Source organism: Mustela nigripes, chromosome 11 (assembly GCF_022355385.1).
Source record: "Mustela nigripes isolate SB6536 chromosome 11, MUSNIG.SB6536, whole genome shotgun sequence".
NCBI lineage: Eukaryota > Metazoa > Chordata > Mammalia > Carnivora > Mustelidae > Mustela > Mustela nigripes.
The window spans coordinates 37,125,944-37,151,340 of record NC_081567.1 but is presented as its reverse complement, the minus strand read 5'-3'; the positions used below and the strand labels follow the sequence as shown (position 1 = coordinate 37,151,340).

Sequence of the window (25,397 nt, the reverse complement as noted above, 5' to 3'; positions counted from 1 at the left end):
CGCCCGGCTCCGGCCGGAAGGGGGCTCGGCCGGCCGCTTTTCCGGACCGGAACTTCCGCCTGCCGCGTGACACCAGGGCGGGCGCTTTATGAGGGCGGACCCGTGGGCGGGACAGAGCGAGGAGGACGGTATTAAAGGCCGGACGCTTCCGGTGGGGAGGATCTGTGGCGGGGCTTGCTGGGATCATGGCGGAGAATCACTGCGAGGTGCTGCCGCTGGCCCCGGGCGGCCTCGGGGCGGGGCTGGGGGCCGGCCTGTGCCGCCGCTGCAGCGCGGGGCTCGGCGCCCTGACCCAGCGCCCCGGCGGGGTGTCCAAGTGGGTCCGGCTCAACGTCGGCGGCACCTACTTCCTCACCACCCGGCAGACGCTGTGCCGGGACCCGAAATCCTTCCTGTACCGTCTGTGCCAGGCCGACCCCGACCTGGACTCGGACAAGGTGAGGGCCGCCCGACTCCCCGTCCCGGGCCGGGGAGGCCGCGGCTGGTTGCCCGGGCGCCCACCGCCCTGGAGGACGCGCGGCCGGCCCGCCTCGGCTCGCTCTCGCCCCCTCCGCCCCCCGGCGGAGCTTTCCCACGCCCCGGACCTTGCTGGGGATCCACTTTCTTTTCCCCCGTGGGAGCGCCTCGTCTGTGTCCCCGTGTACTTCGTGGCCCTGGAATCGGAGATTCCTGGCCTCCTCCTCATCTTCTCGCATTCCAGACGTTTGCCTTCACGTTGGCGGGGGGGGGGGGGGGGGTGTTGACACGGGTGACCTGCCTTTCCCAGTGACTTGCATTTAGAGTTGGCGCTCCGTCGTTTACAGCCACAACACGCGCCCACTCAGCACTCGCAGAAGGAGCCGTCCGTGGAGTAATTTCTCAAAGCGAAGGTTGCGCGGGCCGAGGGGTGGCAAGGAGGGACCAGGTAGGGATGTTTTTCCGGGCTGCGTCCCCACCGGCCTCCCGAAAGGGGAGCTTGTCTTGCATTAAGGGCTCCTCCGGTGGTGCTGATGGTAATGGAAACTGTATTATTCCCTTTGTGAGACCCTTTGTGGCTGAGAAGAGCGGCTCAGGATCTGTACCGGCTGAGACTTGGGAAAGGCTAGTCGAAAGAGTAGTTGTCACCTATATTTATCCCAGGCGGTTCACAACCTTCTAACTTTCCTGGGTCTTCTCAGTGGAGCGTACATAATTACACTTGGCTTTGTGCCTCACCGGCTCAAAGCTTGCCAGGCACAAGTCTTCCCAGAGAGATGCAGCTCCCTCTTCAAGTTTGGGAAGGCTGACGGAACCCATCCTCCTGGTGGCGTGACCTTACGATAAGGAAAGGCGAGCTCCTGAGCCACCACAAGACCACTTGTCCTTGGCAGAAATCAGGGTTTGAGATGCCAGCGCTCCACTCGTCCCCCTGCCCGCGCCGCTGCCCCCAGCTGCTTCTACCGGGTTGACCCAGCTCTCTCCGCTGGTGGAGAACTGACCTCCCAGAAAATGGCAGACCTCTCCAGGACAGAAATAGGCTTTTGTTTGCTGTGATTTTCCTTTCATGGTGAGGGTGTACGTTTTACTGTTGGTTGGTTGCTTGCTTGGTATTAAAACCCGGGGCCACAGTGGTCATTCAGTGGGAATTCTACTCGAGAGTTCCTGTTTTGTAGATTGAATCCGATTTTTTAAAATTTCTCTTGTCCATTGCATTTTTTTTTCTTTTTTGAGGCCCAGTCTCTCTGTTCACTAAAACAATTGATTCAGAGCCAACGAACGATAGCCCTCGCAGTTAAGTCCTTTCGTGCCTTCGTTTTACTGTCTCAAAACGACTTAAAAAAAAAAACATGCTTACTGTAATAACAGCCTCTTGGGGGAGGTAATTAATCCACTGGAACGCATCTGGTGCGGTTGCTTCTTGTAACTGTCGGGCGCTTCCCCGCATTTGATCTGCAGGTTTTAAGAGTGAAATTTAGAACACGAAGGAAATGCGGCAGATAGATACAGTTTCTGTCTCATAGGATAGTTGTTAGTGAATAAGCGTGAGTTTTTGTCGAGCGTAATGGGAGTTTGCCAGAAAGAGTAATGCTGATTCACATCGGTCAGGGCCAGAGAGTGAGTTCTTTACTTCAGATGAGCTGCAACGTGTAAGATACTGGGTCTCCTCAGTGCCGTTTCCCCCGCTCTGCCTCTCTGATGAAAGAATGTCCCAGGGATTCACTCCTAGATAATTAGACCCCGTGTGAGAGGAAGTGGAGGCTGAGGGCGGAGGGGAAGGGGTGTTTGGAGGAGTGGGACAACCAGTGATTATGACATGATGGAAGAGAAACAGGATGTTGATTCACTTGTAGAAACCTCGAAGCCCTCACTTCATAGTTAAAATGGATGAAAGCATACCTGACAGATGTCCCTAGGGCTGGACGTCAGCACAGACCTGGTGGAAGGTTCCTGCTGGGCACCTGGCGAGTGTTTATTGAGCTCCTGGGCTCCAGCAAGCTGGTGCTTGGATAGGGGTTGAGTGGGGAAATTGGGGCGGGGGGGGGGTGTTTTCCATGGAAGGGGAGACCAGGAACCTTTTGGAAGCCTGATGGGTTGAAATTCATTGGGAAAGTGCCTGGAGCCTGCTCTTAAATACTGCGGGAGCCTGTGGGAGAGGTGGAGTGATGGAATGTTTTCTGAAGGCCATGAACAGGTTGTTAGGGAGGAGGTGGGGAGCAGGGTGGTCCCCCTACCCCTAAGGCCGTGTTCCCTCTCTTGGAACTAAGCCTGAGACCAGTTCTGGGCTCCAAACGCTTACCCTCCTGTCTCAGTGCTGACTCTAGCCCCATGGCTGCTGTGCAGCTCTCTGTAGACCGGTCAAGTATGAATTCTCACTTCCTCAGTGGGGCTGCGTCTGGGGTGTTCATTTCAGCCTCTGCCCCCCTGCTGTCTGGGTCATCTTTCTCCCAGGTTCTCGTAAGGGGCGGGCGGGGTGTGACACTCCTTCCTGGAAGTGCTTGGTGAATGCTTGATGTGTGATTCATTTGGGTTAAGTCTCTTTGGATTCCATGGTACCTGGCCCATCGGGCACAGCTGAAAACAGGGTAGCATTTGTTCCAAGCTGAATCAGCCCCTGTTTCGGTGTGGAGATGCTCTAGGAGTTGAAACAGGAAATACTGCTGCTTGGTGGTTGGAAACCACTCAGATTAAGTAGGATTTGAGGTGGGTTCCATGCTGCCTGAGTCAGGCCTAGAGAAAACCTGAGCTTTTGTCCTTGCAGATACTGTGGTGCAGATGGGTCTTTGAGGGGTGGGGCCATCACAGGGCCTCTGGTGACCTGTCACTTGCAGCTCTTTGCCTGGGCTCACTCTGGGTGCGCTTGGTGTTGGCAAGAGTGCTGGGATTGGAGAGAGAGTGGAAGGGAGTTTACAGGCACGGCCAAGCGATGAGGGATGTGGGTGGAAGTACAAACTTTTAAGTTGCTTGGCAAGAGAAGTGGGGATTCCTTAGAGTGGAAAGAGCAGATTATGCTCCAGGGAACTAAGTCAGAGACGAAAGGCTAACTTCTCAAATTCCGAAGGGCATCCCGGGCACCCGTGAGAGCCGTGTTGTCCTGTCTGAGGCCCGGAGTGGGTGACCGGAGACTCTGGTGCATTTCATTTCCCACTGTGGTCAAGGATGTGGCTCTGAGCATGTTCTTAGCCCTGGCCACGTGCCGTGGTTGGCCTAGGACCCAGGCCGAGGGAGGGGCCCCCGCCTCCCCGCTGTGCAGCAGGTGCTCGCTGGCAGAGCCCACGGTACGTCTCCACGGGGCACCTGAGTGGACAGCCCCAGACCCGAAGCAGCCTGTGAGTCCAGTCTAGTCCAGACCATCCTGGGAAAGGACTTGCATTAAGGGAGAAGAGCTCTCTCTAGGTTATCAGACACGGGCTTGCAGCTGTCCCTGCCGTCAGCTGCCTGAGGGCAGCCCAGGCGGAAAGGGTCATCACTGCACTTCCTCTTTCTGCCCTGCATGGCGACTAGGCTTGGTTTGGAGCTGTGCTCAGAGCCACATCCTCAACCACAGGACCCTGTGGCCCACCTGGCTGATGCTGCTAATCGAGTTTCATTCCGGCTCATTGACAGGGTGTCCGTGGCTGCTCTCACCCGCGGCTGGGTGCTCACAGCTCCCTTCCAGGGCCGCTGCAGGTCAGCAGTCCCTAAAGTCCCGTAAAGGAGCCGGCTCTGCACCAAGGGAGGTTTGTGCGTGGCTGGGGGGCTCCCCCTGGGCTGCAGAGCTCCAGAAACATCCGGGCTGGTGCCGGTGTGCTGTGGATACTGGGAGACGGGGCGTCTTCTCTGGTGGCAGAGCGAGACTGGGGACTTGGGCCTGACTTGGACCTTTACCAGAACTTAACTTGCTGTGCAACGCTGGTACGGAGGAGTTGTGAGGGTTGAGGAAGACGGTGCGGGCCACACCAGCCCGCTTAGGGCTCCATGCGGGGTCCTTGTAGCAGCAGGTGCCTCACACTGCTCCCTGTTTTGTTCTTAGAGAGGGCGCTTTCCTCTCTGCTTCGGAATTTGTCCTCACTGCGGCTTGTGTCGTGCATGCGGCCTCTGAATTTCCGCACAGTCTGGTCTGCGCTGCCAGCCTCGAACGCTGTGTGCGAGCCCCGTCCTCCTGTCCTCCGGCCCTCCGTGTTGGTCTCTTCCACCCAGAGCTCCTGGCCGAGCTGAGGACAGGCCTGAGGGCGGCTTCCCAGCTCTGGAGCCTGGGCGTCAGGGAGGGACACAGCTTCCTGGGCAGCCAGCGAGTTTTCTTGCAAGAAACGAGGTCTTTGAGCCTGGTGAGCATACTCCAGGGTTCCAGTCCATCTGCCCGCGTGTTCAGAATGGGCTGGAGGCGTCCACGTGTGGGTGTGCACGAGTGTCTCTTCCCATCATCCGCATTCCAGTGGGTTCTAGTTTCCTCGGCTGTTGGGCTTCTGGATCTTGGCCTGGTTTTGCCAGTCAGGCTTGGGTGGCCCCAGTTGTGGAGGTGGTGAGCTGGGTCAGCTCCAGCAGAGAGACTGAGGTAGGTTTCTGGAAACACGTCAGGGAGAGGCAGGCCGCAGGGGCACTGGCCGAGCCCCAGCACTGTGCAGTGGGCAAGGAGGGGGGAGGTGCGGCGAGGTAGCAGAGGAGCCACAGGCCTGCCCTTCGGCCCCAGCAAGAAGGAAGGGTGAACTCCGCACCAGATCTGCCCATGGGACTGGGTGTGGGAAGAGAGCAGAGGCCGTCTTGGAGCCAGCAGGGCGGTGGCTGCGGGGACAGCTGGCGGGGCAGGCTCGAAGGCCTCCCAGGAGCAGTGCGCTAGGCGTGAGGTGGGGGCAGCGTGGCGCCTGGGGACCTGGGGGCTCTGGGCTTGAGGAGGCCTCCCCTCTGAGGTGGCCGGGGGGCGTTGCAGCCGGGGACCCTGGGTCAGTCGCTGTGTGGTGCTTCTGCCCTAGGTGATTGTGGTGCGCCCCCCCCCCCCCCCCGCCGTTTCTGTCACTAGCTGGCTTTCTCGTGCCAGCAGATTTATGTTAAACACACACACTCACCCCAGAGTCAGTAATGTGACATGTGTAGAGGACTTAGGTGCAGATGTTCTGAGGCTAGACCTTCTAGGGAGGGGAGCACCTGCAAAGGCCTGGCAGACACTCTGTCCCTGGCTTTGTGACATGAACGTTCACAGCAGCTGTGACTCTGATGGCTGGCTCTTGGGCTGGCCAGTCCACTGAGCACCTTGCCCAGGACTGTCCCTTGGCCCCAGGGTGACCCAGCCCCTGTGTATGCACAGGTGACCTGGCATTTGCTGTCAGCGCCCCCAGTCCTGCCACACTGAGTGGGTCACTCTGAACCACCCCCACAGGTTCCTGGGGTCCCAGGGGACCTGCCGTAGCTGACTCTGAGACATGCTTGCTGCAGGAGGAGCCTGGGCCTTGCGGGGGTCCTTTCATACAGGCCCCCCTGTTTGCGTCTGGGCGAGCCTCATCTGAGTCGTGTATGCCATTCTAAATTGGGACACTCTGGGGGTCAGGGCCCTGGGAGCTGGGTGCTGTTGGAGGTCTGAGGAGGTTTGTTGCCAGGGCCGGCACTGAGGTTGGGAATGACCCGGAACCCGGACGTGCGCACCTTTGCCTCAGCCCCTGGTGGGCAAGGGAGTGGGAGTGCGCCTGATCTCAGCACACACGGGTGTCTTGGGGGCTCGCACAGGGAACGCGTAGTTAGAGCCCGCTGACACTCCCGGCAGCGCAGGGGCCTGCCCTGGTGGATCCCAGGCCACAGCTCTCTCTGGTCTCCGGGTCTCTGCCTCTCCTTTTTAATTGGTGACATCCCAGGCCTCTCCTGGATGGAGGGTTTGACGGACTGTAGAAAATGAAACAGAGGAGAGGGTGGAAGTTGAAGGTTTCTTGTGCAAATTTGGAACAGTCCCTCGAAACGAATCATTTTAGGGTAAAAGCTGAGTATTTCTAATTAGGTTGATCGCAGATGTCGGTGCACAGAGAATTCTGTGCATTTACATTTAGATTTTCACAGGGAGATGTGACAGAATTTTTCTCCCATTTAGCTCAGGACACTCAGCCCTCCTCATTTCCAGGCTCCAGTGGCTGTGCTTTTCCTCCCGCAACAAGGTGGTGGCAGAGTCCTGCTTCCCGGCGTGTTTGTGGAGGCCCTGGAGGTGGTGGAATGGGGCCAAGTGCAGAGGCTCCACAGAGCGCGCGCTCCCAGAGCTCTTGTCCATTTAGAATCTTGGGGAGAGTTCGGCATCCCTGACCCTCACTCCTAATCACCATTTCCAGGACCGGCTGGCCCTGAGGGACAAGCAGCCCCCGCCTTACCCATGGTACTTTGCTGGGCAGTGTGTGCGATCCTGCCCCCTGCCCCTCATGGCCAGAAGTTTTACTTCTGGGTGCAGAGTGAGTGGGGAGACCCTAGGTCTTGGGGGCTGCCTCCCGAGGGGCGCAGGTGTGTTTCTGCCCCTTGCAGAACGTTGTTTCCTAACCAGCAGTGTGGGCTGAGGATGCTGAGTAGGCCCGGAAAGGAAAGAACAGGCCAGGGTGGGGAGGGGATAGGAGGTTCAAGTGAGGAATGTCCTCTCTGCCTCCGTCCTTGTTGGGGCCACAGTTAGGTGTCTCCTACGAGAGCATGTGATGTGGGCTTGGCCTTACCTTTGCTCACTGGCTCCTCTCAGAGAAATGACTCTGCACGCGGGGCCCATGGCCAGGGCGTGATCTCCGGCCTGGCCACCTCCCTGCCTGGTGCCAGTGGCCCAGCAGCCCAAGCTTAGGGGTCCAGACTTCAGACTTGCCGTGCAGGCCAGCAGCTTGGCCTTGGAGTAGGTCTCCCTAGGAGAGGGATCCAGGCGACCCGGACATCCTCGGGCTGCCCTGCTCCCAGCAGCTTGCGGACTGACAGTCTGTGGGGAGTTGGCCCTCATTACGTATCTCTAAGCCAGGGCCACCGTCCCCTGTTTCAAGTTTTTAAGGTGCATGTGTATTTTTAAAGCTGGCACTTCACAAGTAGGTCAGACGCTAATTCAGTGAGAAGTGGGGAAGGTCAACAGAGGGAAATGATTTGTCAAGAAAGGAGGCTTAATTCAGGCTCTTTTACAAAAAACACACAAAGCTGGCCACTCAACACATGTAGCACACACTTGCATAAACCAAGGACAGGATGGCAAGAGGAAACGAGGGACTCGCAAGTCTTCCCACCAGCCAGAGTTTGTGTCCTGCTCCCATTCCCTGCTGTCCACTGCCAGTGTGAGCAGACCGGGGTCCCCGCGGCGCGTGCGGACACGGTGGAGCTGACTGTGTACGGCCCTTGCTGCCCCCACTCACACACCCGTCGCCAGTGTAGGTGGCACCAAAATGCTGTTCTCTGGGCTTTTGCAGAAGTGAGCCCGAGATTTATATTCTGAATTGGGTTTTTTTTGTTTGTTTCTTCTTTCTGGGTTGTGTGTTTCTCCTTATTTCTGCTGTGGGCGGGAGGCCCCAGGGCTGCACGCCCAGCTCAGCCGGTGAGGGGCCGTGTCAGCTTTTTCCAGACTCTGCGCATCTCGGCGAGAGTCTGTGAGCCTCTGAGATAAAGCCCAGTGGGGTCTTGGGGTTTTGGGGTCTTGGCGTTGGGGCCCCCGCATTTGCTGTGGAGGCTAAACCCACCCCCCCACCCCCCCTACCCCCACCCCCGCGACAAGCACAGGTCTGAGTACAGAGAGTAGGGCGTCCTGATGCTGCCGCCTGGCCCCGCCTAACCTCGGACTCCATCAGAGCCAAACAAAGTCCCAGGAAGGAACCGGTCCGAGAGCCTCGGCGGGCCTCCATGGAAGAAACCACTGTTGAGTTTCTGTAAGTGCTGCTCCTCGGTGGCAGGGCTGGGCAGGCCGGCTTGTCACCGGTAGGGGGTGGCACGTCCCCGGTGTCAGATGACTCAGGGCACAGCCTGCCACACAAGGCCATTCAGCGAACCCGCCATTCTGGGTCCACGACTGTGGGCCCCCTGGGCAGCCTCGGGATGCGGGCTCCGCGTGTCCCTCCGCGGCTGGCAACGTTGGTGGTCTACTGGTTAGTGGAGCCGCCTTCCCTCCAGGGCCGGCACAGTGGTGCCAACATGAAGACAGTCGCAGGGCTGAGCGCATGCTGCCTCGACTTGCCGGAGCTCAGGCCTACTGTGATGGTCCTCTTGGGCCCCTAGTCTGGGTCCGCTGGGACCTGGGCCCAGTGTGACGAGGAGGTTCCCTGGGTGCCGTGAGGGCAGACACGAGCCCTGTCCCTGTCTGATCTTGTCCTTCTGCCAGCTGTCAAGGTAGTGGTGAGCCGTTCGGTCATCCTGAGCTTGGTGACACAGATGTCTTGCACTGGGCTCTTTTCACACCTGAGCCAGGGTTGGGACAAGCCCCCGACTTCATGGCCACATTTTGCCAGTAGGGAGACTGGTAGAGCATCCTTCCTCCAGAAGTTCCTTGGTCTTGCTCAGAGAATGGTAGGGGTCCAGAGAGATGGGAGGCAGGGGTCCATGGCAGGGTGGAGGGGGTCGAGCACGAGGATGAACTCAGGAAGTCTGTGTCTGGTTGGGACAGCGCCTTGGGGAACAGAAGCCCACAGGGGAGCAGGCCATGGCCTCTCTTGCCAGGAAGTTGGGCTGAGTGCCCGGGTCCTGCCCACTGAGCATCAAGGGTCCAGGTCACAGCACGCCCACATCCAGAGCCCTAACTGACTTAATATAAGAAGAGCAGGTCTGCAGCGGGGGGGGGGGGGGGTGTCAGGAAGCCTCTGGCACATGTGGGTGAGAAGTAGGTCCCTCATGTGGCCTATTGCTTTACGGTTAGGACACTTCCTGCTGCCCTGGGTCTGTGGCCGGTGTCCGTAGGCACAGACACCCAAGAGCTCCAGGTGTTCCCACCACTATGCTCGCCCTGCAGAGGTGCTGACACACTGTCTTCTGCATGTCACACTGTCTCAGCTGGTCATGCTCCTGCTGAGGGTCCCCCAGAGCCCACCACACCGACCGCTCCATTGACTCATGGAGTCACCCTATTGTCTCGGAGGCCTCCCTGGGGCCACGGGGAGGGGAGGTGGGCTCACGGGAGATGCAGGACCCACCGAGGGCACTGGCGGACATGCAGCTGCTGTGTGGTCTGTCCTTGCAGGACTGCCCCACAGGAAGGCAGCCTGGGCCAGGCCCTGCCCAGCAGACCCATGGCAGGTGTGCAGTGTCCTTGCTCATTTGGTCAGCAATCTCTGGGAGGCTTTGGGGCCACCTTGCCGTGGAAGACAGGCCTCTCCACACGGTTCTGTGTGCCTCTCTGATCCCCTCCCCCGATGAGAAGTCCCTGCACAGGTGCCCAGGGGGAGAGTGTGTGTTAGGTCCTTCGTGCTGGGCAGCGTTGAGCCGCACGGAGGCCAAACCGTGCCTTGAGCCACTGTCACCATGCTGCCCAGTACATAAAGGGAGGTGAACTTGGCCGAGACATGAGGTGGCGACAGACGAGGGTGCGAGGCTGCCAACTGCCAGAGGTGTGCACAGCTGCCTCCCGAAGTGCCGTGGCCATCTGCCTGTGGGATAAGGGACACAGGACCTGCGTGCCTCTACAGCCATCTCTGTGCGGCCTGGCCTGGTGTCACTTGGGGGACCCTTGCCTTGCCCTCCAGGACTCAGGATGCTCTCTTCCTCATAGGATGAAACGGGGGCCTATTTAATCGACAGAGACCCCACCTACTTTGGGCCCGTGCTGAACTACCTGAGACACGGGAAACTGGTCGTCAACAAAGACCTCGCAGAGGAAGGTGAGTTGGGGCCAGGCGCCCAGTGGACAAGCTGACTGGTCACTTGACACAGACCCCTCGGAGCCCGAGCGACAGGGGTGCAAGGAGCAGGCCCGACACACCTTCCCCTGCAGAGATCCCTGGTGCCCACGTCCCCTCCCTGGCTCTCGGCTGCCTCTCTCCCGTGATCCACAGGGCAGTGGTCACTGGTCTCCGGGAGGTGAAGACTGCCCATAGGCTCTGGGCCGCATCAGGAGCCTGGCGAGCGATGCCGCTGGGGCTAGCGCTCCCGCTCACAGCAACTTTGGCTCGCACAGCATGGGATGCGGCTGCTGGGTAAGCCCCGGGCACGCTCCTCCCAGGGCCATCTGCAGCCTCACCTCTGAGTGCCGTCTGTGCTGCCGCACTCCGGCACTGGGCACGGCGAGTGGGGAGCCTCACGCATCCGCGGCCCTGAGCAGTCCAGGCTCTTCCACTCCGTGTGGGCTCTGGCTTCTGCTGGACTGCGGTCCTGTAGCCACCGCGGGACTGCACTGGGCTCACTCCTTGCACTCTTGCTGCCTCCGGGTCAGTTTCCTTCCTGGCCTCCAGCCCGGAGCCTGCACCTTTTGGCCCTCACGTGCACTCACGTTGTGTGGCACCTTCTTTTGTCTTGTTGGCATAGCCGTATGGTTCAAGCCGGGACTTCACAGCCGGTTCCTGGGGCGGCTTGCTCAGAGGCAGGCTCTTGCTGCAGACAGGCCCCCACCCCCGGCCTCATCCCTGGCCTCCTGGCCAGTTTCAAACAGTGCGTGCTCAGAAGGGCCCATGCGGCCGCCATGGCTGCCTGCCTGCCCCTGGGAGCACAGCGTGTGGAGCGCCCCAGCTCTCACCCACAGGTGTCGAGGACAGCGGCAGACTGGTGCCAGGCCCGTGTTCCCTGACTTACACAGCCACACGCCACCCTGAGAAGGACAATGGAGGTGCGGCTGCCCACCGCCAGCCTCCTCTTCTGACCCTGCTGCCTGGGGACCTGGGTAGAATGCGCCTGAGCAGAGTCCACAGCCCCAGGCTGCCGGCACTGCCACTGTGGGGACACCACACAGAGCAAGGCCTGGATAGGGCGGCCAGCATGGCCCTTCCAGAATGTGCAGGAGGGGTCCTGGGCCCGGAGAGTCCCTCAAAGGGTGCAGCACAAGCAGCAGCCTTGGGAAGAGAGGCATGAGTCCTGGAGCCGGGAGCAGCCCTCTCAACCAGCCTGTCTTCCGGTTGGACGGGGAAACTGAGGCACCAAGTGACAGACCTGCGTGAAGCCATCTGCCACGTCCGGGCCTCCTGCGAAGGCAGTAGATGACCCGCGGGCGAGAGGGAAAGTCTCTGAGTTCCATCCGGGGGTGCCCCGGGCAGAGCTCAGAGTAGATGCGTGTGCGACAGTGTGCCCGGTAGGCCACCTGGAGTGGCACGTGCTAGGGCTGTGTTCAGGAAATGGGCCCTCTGCCTTTTATCCCGGGGTGCCCCACTGAGAGCCGACAATGTCTGCACGGCGGCCGTGGGGAAGAGCTGAGGAGCTGCTGGGGGCTGGGCTGGGCTCAGGCTGGGTCCACAGAGGGACGGGGCAGGTTTATTCTTGGATCTGGAAATTACTTTTTTCTATTCTAGGAGTACTGGAGGAAGCAGAGTTTTACAATATCACCTCACTAATAAAACTTGTAAAGGACAAAATTAGAGAACGAGACAGCAAAACATCACAGGTAAGACCCGTGGCTGTGGCTTCTAAGGCCTGCCACGGAGGCAGAGCTCCCGCCCTCCCTTTTCGCTGACCAGGGACAGCCTCTGCAGGAGGCCCCAGTGCTGGCCCTGTCACACTGGGTTTCCTCGGGAATCATCCTAATGCCTGACAGCCGGCTCACTAGCCGTCTCCCGTGGCTCTGCCAGCTGGGTGTGTTCACATGTTCCTGCCCAGCCAGCCCTGTGGGAGCCCCACTCCAGGGGGATAAGACAGTGCCATGGGGGCAATTCCAGGGAGGCTTCCAGTGTGGAGCAGGTGTGGACATACCGGGGAGCATACTGGAGCAGGGTGCAGCAAGTGCAAAGGGCCTGCGGCTGGCAGTGAACTTGGGTAGACAGTGGAGGTGGGAGTCCTGCAGGTCAGTGTAGGTTCCACGAAGTCTTGGCGTTTCCTGGGAGAGGAGGGTGCAGTCAGCATTCTGTGTGCCCGCCTTCCGGGGCAGATCCCCTCGGGGAGCCCATGTGCACTTGGCCAGTCGGCAGAGCTGGAGCCAGTTTGTCATCTTCTGCAGAGAGAGGTGCCGACGCGGCTGAGGCGTCCGTCTTTGCTAACACGCCAGCGCCGCAGCAACTGGCAGAGCGCCAATCCGACTCCCGCTGAGCAGCACCTCTGGGGGGATGCCACGCGTTGGACGTGCCTTCAGGGCCGCCTTGGGTATCTGGAGTCTGCACCCACCTGAAGCCCTTTGGCCACCCTGTCCCATCGTGGGCTGTCCTGCCAGGTGTCTGGTGGGCCCTGAACTAGAGCTGTCAGCCTTTGTGAGAGGCTCGCTGACAGCCTGGCCACTCAGAGTGGCCGGTCCCGGGCCACGGTGCCCCCAGCTCTCCCTCCTCTGGGTGCCCCTCAGGCACCAGGACAGCAGGGAGGGGCCCACGGAGGAGGCGGGAGACCGACCACCGGCTCCCTGGTCATCTGTGGCCATTTGCTGCCACTTTACCCTCTGTCCAGTCACCCTGCTTAATAAACGGGCTGACCCACGCGTGCAGCACTGAGGCCTATTGGCCTCAGAGTCCCCCTCTGCATGGTGGGGGTAGAAGAGCCCCTCCTCAGGGCCTTCGGTGGGAGCACCAGGTCATTCTTGTCATGAATGAGCGCACTGGGGCTGTGCAACAGCGCCCTCTCGTTGTGACCACTGTGGCATAAGCCACTGCCTTGACTTCCCGGCACGTGCATGCCCTCCGTTACAACTGCCACCTCCCACCACAGGAGCAGCGCCGTGAGGGCAGGCTGCCAGTGGGCACGTCCCCGGGGTGCTGTGCGCACCAGGCAGTGTGCCTGGCACACAGCTCAGGGGAGGGCGGTGGGTGGGTGCCCGCCGCACTGGGGGACACACCAGCTTTGGGGAAGCTGCCTCACCTGAGGGAGGGCCCGGTCTGAGGCTCCGCAGGCCTCCGCGCCGGCCCTCCCAGCTGTCCCCGTTCGTCACCGCATCCTTGCGTGCTCACGTCTAGCTCGGGGTACGTTGGGGTTTCAGGATCGTAACTCCTGGAACTTTGTGATTTAGAAGTAGAAGGATGTTTGATGGCGGATGAGGACAACATCACCTGTTCAGCCTGTTCTGCTTTGCTGGATGCATTTGGGCTCGCTCTGCGCACCACGATCTGAGCCTGAGGGGCGCGAGCCTGCCCCAGGTCCCCCGTGGGACTGTCCCTGGTATGGGCCCGGGGACCAGGCTCCCAGGCTGGGCACGTGCGGCCTGTCTCAGGCATGGCTTTCGCTCTGGCAGGTGCCGGTGAAGCACGTGTATCGCGTGCTGCAGTGCCAGGAGGAGGAGCTCACGCAGATGGTGTCCACCATGTCCGACGGCTGGAAGTTCGAGCAGGTGACGCCCGGGGCCCAGTCGTGAGGTGTCGGGGGCCTGTGGCAGCCTGTCACTGTCCTCCGACACCTCGCAGACGGTGGCCTGTGCCCTGTCCTGACTGGATTGGTCGCGGGTTCGGGTGGGGCGGGTGGAGTTGTTCCTCAGGGCCGCCCGTGGAAGTCCCCGTCCACGCTTCCCCAGTTCTCTGTCTTCCTTGAGCGTGCTTTGCGGGGACTCTTCTCTTCGCTCCCATCTGGCCTCTCCGTGCATGTGGGATTGACAGCCTGAGTGCGTCCTGGCCCGACCCCACCTTCCCGTCCCCTCAGATCCCCTCCCACGCTGGCTGAGCAGATGGCGGCTTGGGCTCCTTTATGCTGCGGTTGGCACAGATGCCCTTCCCAACGGGGCTGCTCTGTGGCCCCCAGTCCCTCTCCTGCCCTCGGCTCTGGTGCAGCTGTGCCCTCCACTCAGCCGGCCTGATGCAGGGGTGTGTGAGTGCTCCTTCCCTTCGTGGAGCCCGGGCTCCCCGTCTGTGCAGCTGTGGCCCACTAGGTGTGGCCTAGGAGCACGTCCAGGATGCTTACTCATTCGCGGGCACCTTTTCCACAAAGTGCCCACTATTCCTGTCCCTCAGGCAGGTTGGAACTAAGGCTTGGACCTGTGACCCGGCCTGGCCCCCCAGCCCCAGTCTCAGCTGCCTGGCTCGCCAGGCCCCTCAGGCCTCTGAGCTTTCTGCTTCTGTCCAGTGCAGGTTCCAGCTGTGGCAAGCAGTCCCGTGGGAGAGAGGGTGGGAAATGACAGGCTCATCCCAGCCTCCCTTCTGATTAGGCCACATCTTTTCTTTGGGTCCTTTGAAACAGTGGGTCATGTGGTAGAGCATGCTTGGAGTCCCCTTAAAATGTCAGGAAGATAGCTGCAGGGTTTGCGTTCTCCCTCCCATGGGGGGGCCTGGCAGGGTAGCAGGGTAAGCAGCTGGGCCCTGCGTCCACCAGGACTGCTCTCCGTGTCCTTTCACGGTGTTGCCTGCATGCTGGGGATCCAGGTAGCGTCTGACCTCGTTATACTCGTGCCAGAGACCATGCAGAGACAGAGGCCCCCTCCCATGCCCCTGGCGTCCTCCCTTGCCATGCGGCCCGGAGAAGGCAAACCGGTCAGGGGATTGACCTGGCCACCATCGCTGGGAGGAAAGCCCCTCTGTACCTCTCTGGCTGAGGAGGAGAATCTCCTGCCTCCTGCGTGGGCCTCTCCCTTCCTCTCTGTGCTCAGCCTAAGGGCTTTGTCCTTAGGTCCCCTGAACAGGACCCAGACCCCTCACACACGCCAGGTTCCTCTCTTGTCCCTAAGTCGTTGTCACTGGAGGATGGGCTTCTCCCAGTTCCTGCCCGCGAGACTCCAGAACCAGTCCCATTTGATGAGGAGTGCTCTGCTTCCCAGAAGCAGGAGCCAGGCCTGCTGTAGGACAGTGGGGTAGGAGCCCTGACAGGTGTTGGCTTCAAGCCCGGGGTCAGCCCGTGGTGAGCGCAGGCGAGAACAAAGTTCCGAGGTTGCTTCGGCTGCCCCGGGGTCTGCAGGGGGCAGGGCACATCTGTCCAGAGAGGCAGGGAGACACCTCTCCGGGGCACACCCTCCAGCGGCCGGCCTGCCATGCTCTCCCGTCTCTGGCCAGATAGGCTGCGTGGCCGGCACACTCTGCTTGCTCGGCCTTGCCCTCCGCCCCCACGCTGTTCTCATCCTTCCTGCGCTGCGCCTCGTGGTCCCCCCACCCCTGGCCTTCTCCAGCGTGTGCAGCCAAAGAGCGAGGGCCCTTCAAGTCACTCGTCAGCTCAGCAATCCTGCCCTGGAAAGCCTCTCTGTGGTGCGAGGCTCCCTCTGGCCTCATTTTGCTTCCAGAAGTACATGAGTCTGTGCTGGCTCTGGGGCGGGCTGGAGCAGACCGGTCGGCTGTGTGTGTCCCTGTTGCACGCCACCAACACCAGCTCACCCTGAGGTCCTGCCCGTGTCCATCTCTGAGATTCAGGCTCCTTGAGCCTGGCGCCCGCACCTCCCTCCCCTCCCACCCCAGAGTGTGTGCCCTTTCCAGTTACTTGCCCTGCTGGGAGAAGGTCAGCTCAGGCTTTCCCTGGGAGCTTGTTTTCAGCCTATGCGTAGGGATCGTCCCTGTGCCAAAGGCCTCAACTTCACCACCTGCTCTGAGCCAGCCGCCCCTGCCCACCCCCACCTCCCAGCACCAGGCCCTCCTCTCCCACAGGCCCCACCAGAAAGTCTGGGAGAGCTGAATGACCCAGCCGCAATGACCTGTCCCGTGCGTGGTGTCCTCATGGGGTCGCATGTGTGCATGTCTGTGCTGTGTACGGCTGTGTGGGGATTTCATTAGAAATTAGAAACCTCTTGGCCACAAGCTGTGCTGGGTGTCCCCAGCATGGGCTCCCGGGCTGCTGTGTCCCTGCCAGCAGGAGGGCTGGGCTTGTGCTGCACTGGCCCCCATGGTGCTGCCCTTCTCTCCTCCCAGCTGGTCAGCATCGGCTCTTCCTACAACTACGGGAGCGAAGACCAGGCTGAGTTCCTGTGCGTGGTCTCCAAGGAGCTGCACAGCTCCCCGTACGGCACGACCAGCGAGCCCAGTGAGAAAGCCAAGGTGGGTGACCGCCGGTAGGCGCTGGCATTCTGGGCCCAGCCGCTGACCCTCTAGCTCCTTCTGCAGGGGGGCCTTGTCTGCCTTGTGCTCTCCTTCCTGAGAGGTCTTGCCCGATGCATCCACAGAGTCCCACAGGGACGACACGGGGGTCCTGCGGGCCACGGTGGTGGGAGTGCCATAGGTGGCAGAGCGAGGGGTCTTGGAGCAGGGGCTCCCCTTGAGGCGAGCCCTTGTGGCATCTGCAGCCCATGCCCTCTGCCCACACCTCTTTGGACAGGCAGAGTTGCTTCTGAAAGTTTGTGTTTCGATGCCAGTGTGGATGGATTTCCTGGGGCTTGGGACATCTGGGCTGGAGAGTAGGGTCTCCCAAGTGGTCCCTGTCTTAGCCACATCCGACCACGTCTTGGGGGTCGTGTTTGATTTGGACAGGGAGCAGCAGATCATGCAGAGGCTCTGATTTCCAGGCTCCTCAGTAGTGGCTCCGTCTGGGCTGTCCCTGTGTGAACTGGCTCCCTGGTGGGCGCAGGCACCTCCATCTCCCAAGGAGGGCAGGGGCTCCCAGGGTTCACGCAGGGCAGCCACGCCGGGTTTCAGGTTAGCTTCATGCTCCTAGGGTCACAGACTCCTGATGCTTCTGCCCTGGGCTGGCTCTACCTGGTGGGACTCCTGGGCCTTGGAGGCTGGTGGTGGCCTGTCAGCCCTGAAGCCAGTTCTGAGGGGAGCCAGCCCAGAGCATTATAAACAATGACATTAAATTGGGGGCTCCTGATGCTTCCTGACTCTCCGCTCCCTCCCTCCGCCCCAGGTGGCCCCTGGTTGGTGCTGTTGACCAAGAACTGCCTTGTGACCCTTTCAGGGCCTTCCTTGGAGGTGTGGCTTTAGGAGCAAACAGCACAGTTCCCGTGCGTGTTCACCTTCCCGTGGTGGCCGTCCTCATGGGGCTCATGGCAGCATGAAGCGGTCCCGTGTCTTCACGATGGGGCAACTGTCTGGCACCCAGCGTGTCCAGGCCACTCCCCCGCCGCCCAGGACAGGACTCGGTGGGGGGTGGCGGTGCTCAGCCCAGGGACATGCTTCCTGTTGAGTCTGGGGTGGAAAATGACCCCCGCCCCAGGGGCCCCAAGTGTCGTGAGGAGCCACATCTTTCTGAGCAGTTGCAGAATCCTGGTGTGGGATATTCATCTGCGGAAGCTCTGGTTTCTGAACTTGTCTTCGTCGCTGTGCTTGAGCGGGATGGCCGCCTGCGCTCTTGTCAGTCCGGGAGCTCTGTGGCTGCGTCTCTGCTTTGAGGGAGCTCCAGGTGTGACCCCAAATCCTTTGCTTTTGAAAACGTGCCCTGCTTTTTTCTCCAAAAATACCTGGGTCTGAAACATGGCTGTCACTGTGGCTCCTAAACGGGGACAGTGGCAGGAGCTCCCCAGGAGGCAGAACGTGGTTGGCGCCTCCAGAACGCAGCGCCAGGCAGGCCCAGTGACCTGGGGATACCAGACACAGCCTGGTTGTACAGTGCCATGCCTTCGGAGGGCGCCAGGGGCCAGCCTCCTGGCGCAGGGCAGGATCGGTTGGGCAGCTTAGTGAGAGCAGTGGTGCACACGAGGGTGGACCAGCTCCGCCAGATCAGGGGCCTCCCAAACCCATCTGCCCATCCGAGCTGAGCTGGGGGTGTTTGCAGGACTTACTGAGGGGACACTGGGACAGAGAGGGAGAGCGTGGGGCTGAGGCCTGGAGCCACAAGCCCTGTGTCAGCGCAGGGCTCCTCTGCTGAGTTGGGACAGGTGGGGGCATACACGACATTGCCCACTGGGGGTGTCCCTGCCTCCCCGTGCAGGATTTAACTGTTCGGTGGCACAGACAAGATCGATAGAGAACTGATCGGTGACTGAGCGTCCACTTGCCTGAGCGCCACTTCTGGCCCCCGGCCAGTGGAGCCCACCCCATCATGTTTTTAGACTGTCTGTGTGGCCTGGAGGTCACAGCCATTCCAGGGCCAGTAGCAAAGGCCTCACCGCAGTTTGGGCAAGATTCAGCTCTTCACTAAAAAGAGGGCAGGAAGGTCTGGAGCCTTGGGAGCGCCGGGCCTGGAGGCAGTGGGGGCATCTCCGGCCAGGGTTTCCCTCCATGGCACGTCTGGGTGTGTGGGTTTGGGGCCCAGGACCCCCACACGAGACTGGCCCATCTCTGCTTCACTACCCAGCACGGGGGTGGCGGGTGGGTCCTGGCCTCTGTGCGTGGCCTTCCCCAGCCGCTGCGCCGTCCCAGCCCGCGCTCACGCTGCCCTCTCTTCTTCTCCCTTGCCGCATGCTGCGTGCCGGGCCAGAGTGACGACGAAGACGCGGGTCACGATGGGGATGACTCAGATTAAGTGTAAATGTCATGGTGAGCTCTGTCACCCTTTAGTGACCACTCACTTTAGTCTCCTTGACCCCAGCCTTTCCTCCGCTGCGCTTTCTGATTCCTGTAGTGGACAGAGAACCTTCCGCGCTAGACGCTGACTGTAGACGTGCAGTGGAGCCAGCCTGTCTGGGGTGGGGGCTGCTGGCCTGTTTCCTCTAGGGTCTCTGTGCGGGTGGCATTGGGACCTCAGCTGGGGGGCCTGAGAACCCTGTGCGTCGGGCCCTACAATGCCCTCGTCACCTTTGGTGTCCATGGGCAGGGACATGGCCTGGCCCTCCTGTTTCTCTGCCATGGGCTCAGAGCCCCAGAGCCAGGGCTGCACCTCTGCCCTGAGCCTCAGGAGAGGGATGCTGGTAGACGGGGGTCTGTGATGACCTTCTGTCTCTCTGCCCTGTGCGGGGGGTCTTCGCAAACGCCCCTCTGCCCCGGCCGCTCCTCACGCCCCGGCTGCTCCCTGCTGCATGGGTCCGGAGCGCCGAATGCTCCCCGTGAGCCGGGGCTGCCTGCTCTGTGCCCTCAGCTTGCACACAGGGAGTCAAGGCCCAGAGAGGGCAGGTTGCAGCTGGGCGAGCCACGCGCTGATCACGGGGTCCCCTGCTCCCTCCAGACCCCCCACCCCCTAGTCGTGGGCCAAGCTGTGCCAATTCGGGGCCCTCAGCTTGCGTCCTAGGAGCCGCTTGGAGGAAGTGTGTGACCAGCCATTCCCTGGAAGGTTGACCGCTGGCTGTGAGAGGTCTGAACTGGGACTGCAGACGGAGAGCGGCATTATGTGTTCGGTCACTTTTTGGTGACTACGTACACATACAGCATATTCAGTCTTGCCTCCTGATCCACCAGCCCTCACGCACTCGTCACCCGGCTCCCTGAGACAGTTTGCCGAGCCCTGGCCTGGACGAGCACGGTCCAGGAGTTACACAGCCCGAGTCTGCCTGCCTCTTCAGACTCTCTGGTAGCCACGTTGAGAAAGTCAAAAGCAATGTGGACTTAAGCTAATGCTATCAATTGAGTATGTGCAGAACCTCAGATCACGGAGGTGTCTGATTGTCCTCGCTCAGTCAGTCCCTGGAAGCAGACGCATGGCCTGCATCTGCAGCCCACCTCTGTTCGGAGTGGCCACGCTGACCTGGCCGGCTGGCTGCTGAGCATGCCTCCCGGCCTGTGACAGGAACCTGGCTGGACAGTGTTCCCCTCCCCAGGCCTGTCCAAGGGGTTGCTGCCTGGGGGATGCTGTGGGCCCCTGTGGGCGGTGGCCCAGGTAAGATTCTGTTCCGGGCAGAAGGGCTGTGACTGTCACAGGTCTAGGACTGGTTTTCAGTCCTCATCAGGAGATAGTTTTGGGACTGACTCAGTGGGGCAGCCCCTTTGGCGTGGCCACGTTCTGGGGGCAAGGGCTTCATCCTCTCTCCTGCAGACTTAGACACTCTGTGTTCTCTGCTGGGCCCCCATTGAGTGAGAGACAACTCTGCTTCGTGGGCGCCCACAGATCCCAGCTTGCCCAGCAAACAGTGAAGATGGTGGGGCTGAGCCCAGCCCTGTGGGAATAGCAGGGACCTGTGTGTGACAGTCCCAGGTCCCCTCCCCAGACCGCATCCCTCTGACAGGAGCCTCCTGGGCTTTCCCAGCCAGCTGGCAAATCCTACTAGACGTAAGATCCTGTCGTGGTACGGGCCAAGGAGGGATGTTCAGTCTGGGGCGCTGCTTCCCCATCACAGCGGGAGGTGCATCCTACAGGTAGAAGAGTGGGGTACCAGGAGGTGGGCGCAGAGGGTAGGAGAGCACGCAGCCATGCCAGCCAGGTGTTCCGGAGCCCTCTGAGACGTGGCAGGTGCAGTCCCAGAGGTCGACAGCGGTATGTAAGGCACCAGGGCAGAGGCTGAGTGGCCCTCAATAGCTTGGGCCTTCTTGAGTGGTTCCGAATGAGCCCTCCATGACTGTGAGTGATCGGTGCCCAGCTCCTGTGGCCTTGCTGCTCTGGGCATCCCCCCTATCGCCCAGCCTGGGAGCAGGTGGCCAGGAGCTGCTTTTTGGCCAGAGGGTCTATGTGGGCCTGGACCTGGCGTGAGCAAGCTGGCCCCTCCCAGGGCCCAGCCCCACGTTGTGCCCAGGTCTGGGGCTCAGAAACAGTGTCCCCAGAGCTGTATGTGGCTCAGCTCTGGAATCCAAGCAGAAGATGCCCCCAGGAGGCTAGCTGTCCGCGGCTGATGGCACGGGCCGCCATACAGCACTGGTCTTGGCTGCGCTGGGCCAGGCTGGGACTTGGGCACATCTCATGGTTCTGTACTGCGTGTGTTCGTCGAAACAGCGACAGATGTGCTGGTTCTGCAGGTTCCACCCGTGCTCAGGGCTGAGGGGGGCTGGGGGCCCTCTCTGTCGCTAAGGAATGAGAGGAACAGGGACAGGCATGGTGGCCAAGAGGCAGGGGACTCTGCGGGGTGCAGTGAGGAGAGGCTGGCGGCCTTGAGGCAGCAAGGCCTGCCAGGCAGTGGCAGCGTTTGGGCTGAACTGGTGGGTGTGGCAGTGATGGGGTGGTCCTGGGGGCCCAGGCTTAGGGATTGTGTGACTGGGGCAGGGCTGAGGGGACACCCAGGGGACTTGGTTTGTGATGGGACCAGGAAAGAGAGCAAGTTGGGGTGGGGCCCGCTGATACATACCCCCAGGCCCCTGGCGGTGTAGCAGCTGTGTCTGCAGCCCAGACCTGGCCAGGCTGGAGGCTCAGGACTTGGTGCCTGGCAGCCAGGCTCTGGCCCCTGCAGGAGAGCAGCGGCAACCATCAGCGGGTGCTGCCAGGGACCTCTGGGCACTCGATAAGGAGACAAGTCCCAGGTGCACCTCCCCAACACATCTCAGGCCTCCCCGAGGTGGTCTAGAGGCGCCTGGTGGGGGACAGGCTGGCTGCAGAGGTGGGAGGCTGGGGCGTCTGTGTCTGCCGTGGGTTGGGATGGAGATCTGGAGGGGCCCCCAGCCGAGGGTCTCTCAGCCTGTTCTTGGCCCCTGAGCTCCCTGCAGGTGGACTTGGGGTCTTGGGCCCTGCTCCCAGAGCAGTGCTTTGCTTCAGGGCCCTGTGGCTCCCAGCTGGCGGCTGGCTGCAGCACCGTCCAGCATCCAGGACCTCACTGTCTGTGTTTGGCGTTTTCAGATTTTGCAAGAACGGGGTTCAAGGATGTGAGAAGCACAGTGTTGTCGACTGAAGAAGCATTTTATCTTGTCCCAAGTTGCAACGATCTGCCATGTGGAGGAAGCTTGGCCGTGAGAAGAAACCTGTGTTTGACAATTTATCTATAGAGATCTGGGTGTGGATCCTTTTTGCCTCTGAGGTGGGCGGTGAGAGACGGGACCCGCTGAGGCCGGGCGTCCCCACTTGGAGCAGGCCTGCTGGCCAGGTGGGTGTCCCCGTGCCATGTTCCCCAGGCTGCACGGGCCTGAGGCAGGATGCTTCCAGCCAACCCCTGTGATCACCGAAGGTCATTTAAAGGACAGCGCTCTTGGTGCTAACATAAACAGTCTGACGGAGCCCGGGCCTTGTTGGCAGGACGTGGCTGCAGTGCTGTGGCCCCAGGCTCCAGTGCCCGCTGGTCACCCACTCACGCACCAGGCCCTGGTCCACTCACGCACCAGGCCCTGGAGTCCACGCAACCTCCCTGGAGGAATGGTTGGCGATTTCTCGCAGCTGCGGCGTGTGGCTCCTGAGAGAGGCAGCCTCTGCGTGTTCACTACTTCCCGGGCCTCGCCCCCGAGGCCTGGCCTCCTTCAGAGCCCAGCTCCCCTGGCCTGACCCCACCTGGAACAGTCGAGGCTTCTCCACTTGTGTTTTCCAGGCAAGAGAACTTTGCATCCCTTCTTCCCCAGTGTGGATGGACTACCCAGAGTGCTTAGTCCTTAGAAACGGCTACAAACGCAGCTGCGTTCGGACGGATGTATTACATCATTGAGAGGGGGTAGCAGTTCGGTGTGGCCCGGCCGTGGGCCTGTGGGGAGCTGCTGCTTGTCAGTGCCTTTGTCTCGCCTGGGATGGAGGTCGGGGTGGGGAGGCCTGTCCGCCTGGCTTCCGGAGCCGAGACTCCAGGTCACGCTGAAACCCGAATGTTTACAGTGCATCACCAGTCTCTCCCTCTTGCCGGCTCGCTCGTTTTCTTCGTCTAACTATGCAGTTCTCTCTGGGGTTTGGGGTGTTTGAGATGTGCCCTGTACAGGCTCTGCCCGCGGGACACGACGCCGGAGGGACCAGAACCCCTGTAAACAACGCCGCCCGCTTGCTCTGAAGACAGGCCTTCCCTAGCTGTCGGGGGACTGTCAGAGCCCGGGGGGTGGGGTGGGGTGGGGGGCTGGCTCGGGTGTGCTCAGTCTCCAGTGCTTCCGGAGGCTTCTGCCTGTGCCCTCCTCTTTGCCAACAACCTGATGAACCAGGTTCTCTGGCGCCCAGGACTTACCTCCTCCTCTCTGTAAGGTCTCTCGTACGTTGTTAAATGTTTGGCTTCAGATTCATCGCAGCCTTTCTAGAGGGCGCCCTGAGGCCCCGGCGACCCATCCTCTCCGTGCGCCTGGGGCAGGGGCAGCCCCTCGTTGGCCTTGGGGTGTATCTGTGGGCGCTGCTGGCCACGTAGCGTCGTTTGATTCATGACCTTGACATAATAGATAGGCTTGTGGTTTTTTAATTTAAAGATATTAAGACTTTAATTCACTAAAATTTATTCTAAGGGGATATTTATACTTTTATACTTTTTTAGGTATCCGTATTTTATCAGCTTACAGTTTAATGCCTAAGTTTCCCCTGAAAATAGCAAATAAAATTGTGTATTTATGAATGACAACAACTGTTAGTGTCTCAAAACACACAGAAGGGGCTGCTGCACAAGCACTGAAAGGCTCTCCCCCACCTTCGGCGGCCTACCCCCTGCCAGCCTCCTGCCCCATCCCCAGGGGACAAAGATCCAAAGATCTTCAAGTGATGCCGCCCTGCCCACCCCACCCAGAAGCGCCACCTGCGTGGGTCCTGGGGCGCCTCCCCCCACCACCCTGCCCCACAGCTGCTCGGGCTCCCCCTGCTGGCTGTTGTTGGGATGCTCTGAGCCGTGCCCCCTATGCTTGGGGGAAATTCCTGTCCCGGTGTTCCCTGGAGAGCTCCGCCCTCCCTGAGGTTGCACAGACCCCCAGCCTTATCTGAGCGTCCATCCTGCTTGCAGGTGTGCTGCTGGCCTGGCCAGGGCTCCCAGGGTCCTGGTGGTTTGTCCTGCGGGCCCAGGCTGGGGCGCGGGGCCTGCTTGCCTGGGGTGGGGGGTTGGCACTCAGCACGCAGCCGGGGACACGCAGGGAAGGACTCCAAATCCTGCTTCAGAGAGTTTACTTTCTGCACAGGCTGATTCAGCATCTCTCAGCTCTGATGCCAGCAGCAAATCTGAACGTGTCCCAGGAGAGGACTGGAGGGGAGCCAGCTGCCCAGCCCAGGTCCCGACACAGGGCTCTTACTCTGGGTGCGCCAGGCAGGGAGAGAGCCCTGCCTCTTGAAACTTGTCCTCTGGCCCACCTGCTGGGGGAAGGTGTGGAGAGGGCAGGGGCACAGCTCTCTGGGCAGCCAGCCCTGTAGCTCCAGCGGGCAGGACAGAGGTGGGCGGGCACATGGAGTGTGCAGCTGCTGGGACCCCTACTGAGCCTGTGTCTGGAACCTTCTGGTCCCCTGGCCTGGCTTCTCCCACCTAAGCTTTGTTGTTTGCCCCCCCAGGTCTTTCTGGCCTTCTACCATCTTCCCCAGAGTGGGAGGCAGTGGCTGGCTCAGTGGGCCCCAGGCTGCAGCTATCTGTCCATCCCTGTGAGCCTGTGCCCTTAGGCCGGCCAGGCACCGAGTCCCCTGTGCGTGTGCCTCAGAGTTTGTGTGGGCAGTGGCCCCTGGATTGGAAGGGAGTTGGTCTCTGGCTTTGACTTGCACACATACCCCTTTTCCTCCTGCGCATGCCGCCTGCCCTGCCTTCGGAGCTCCTTACCTTGGCGTAGCTGCATCAGGCTCCCCCTACCCCTGCCAGCCCCGCACAGATGCTCCAGGACCAGTTCTGGGACCTCAGAGCAATGTCTGATCCCTGGCCCTTGAGGCCAGAAGGGGCCTGGGGAGCTGGCCCGGCGGTTTTCCTTCCTGGGGCTCCCATGTGCTGATCATCGTGCACGCGCGGGTGTGGATGTCTGTGTTTGACTGCAGCCCGAAGAGAAGTCAGCCCTCTCCTCCTCCTGTGGTTGCCCCAAGATGGGCTTTTCTCTGTGGGCCCTGGCCTAGGCCAGTGGACGGACTTGTAGTCCATGTCCATCCGTCCGTCCGCTCTCTGATGCCCCCCTCCACACCCTGGCAGATCGCTCCGAGGCTTGGCAGCAACATGGAAAGTTCTGCATGAGCTGCCACCCTGCCCAGGGTGGGAGAAGGGACGGTGACAGCTGGGCAGTTTCTCAGCTCCTGTCCCAACACTCGCCCTTCAGGCTCCTAGCCTATGCGAGACTGTTGTTCTCTTCCACTCTTGAATGTCTGCCCCCAGTCTCAAGTTTGGGGAGGCCAGGGGATAGGGGCCGTGTCCCAAAGGATCCTGACCAGACCCTTGCCCTGTGGCAGAGATGGGAGGA

General features: G+C 60.9%; 1 protein-coding gene across 1 annotated transcript; it reads left to right on the top strand.

Annotated features, from left to right (window-relative positions):
* Window positions 1–144: 144 nt before the first annotated feature.
* Window positions 145–23,508, top strand: KCTD5 (potassium channel tetramerization domain containing 5). Its single transcript, XM_059415605.1, has 6 exons — window positions 145–437; window positions 10,115–10,223; window positions 11,841–11,932; window positions 13,697–13,792; window positions 16,281–16,406; window positions 21,937–23,508. The coding sequence occupies exons 1-6, from the start codon at window positions 186–188 to the stop codon at window positions 21,964–21,966; spliced, it is 705 nt and encodes a 234-aa protein (XP_059271588.1). The 5' UTR covers window positions 145–185; the 3' UTR covers window positions 21,967–23,508.
* Window positions 23,509–25,397: the final 1,889 nt, after the last annotated feature.

Excerpts from the sequence above, each read along its gene's own strand:
- KCTD5 (XM_059415605.1), top strand. The coding sequence starts at position 186 with ATGGCGGAGAATCACTGCGAGGTGCTGCCGCTGGCCCCGGGCGGCCTC. Across the intron at positions 11,933-13,696 it reads GAGACAGCAAAACATCACAG|GTGCCGGTGAAGCACGTGTA; the intron begins GTAAGACCCGTG and ends TCGCTCTGGCAG. Across the intron at positions 13,793-16,280 it reads ACGGCTGGAAGTTCGAGCAG|CTGGTCAGCATCGGCTCTTC; the intron begins GTGACGCCCGGG and ends CTCTCCTCCCAG.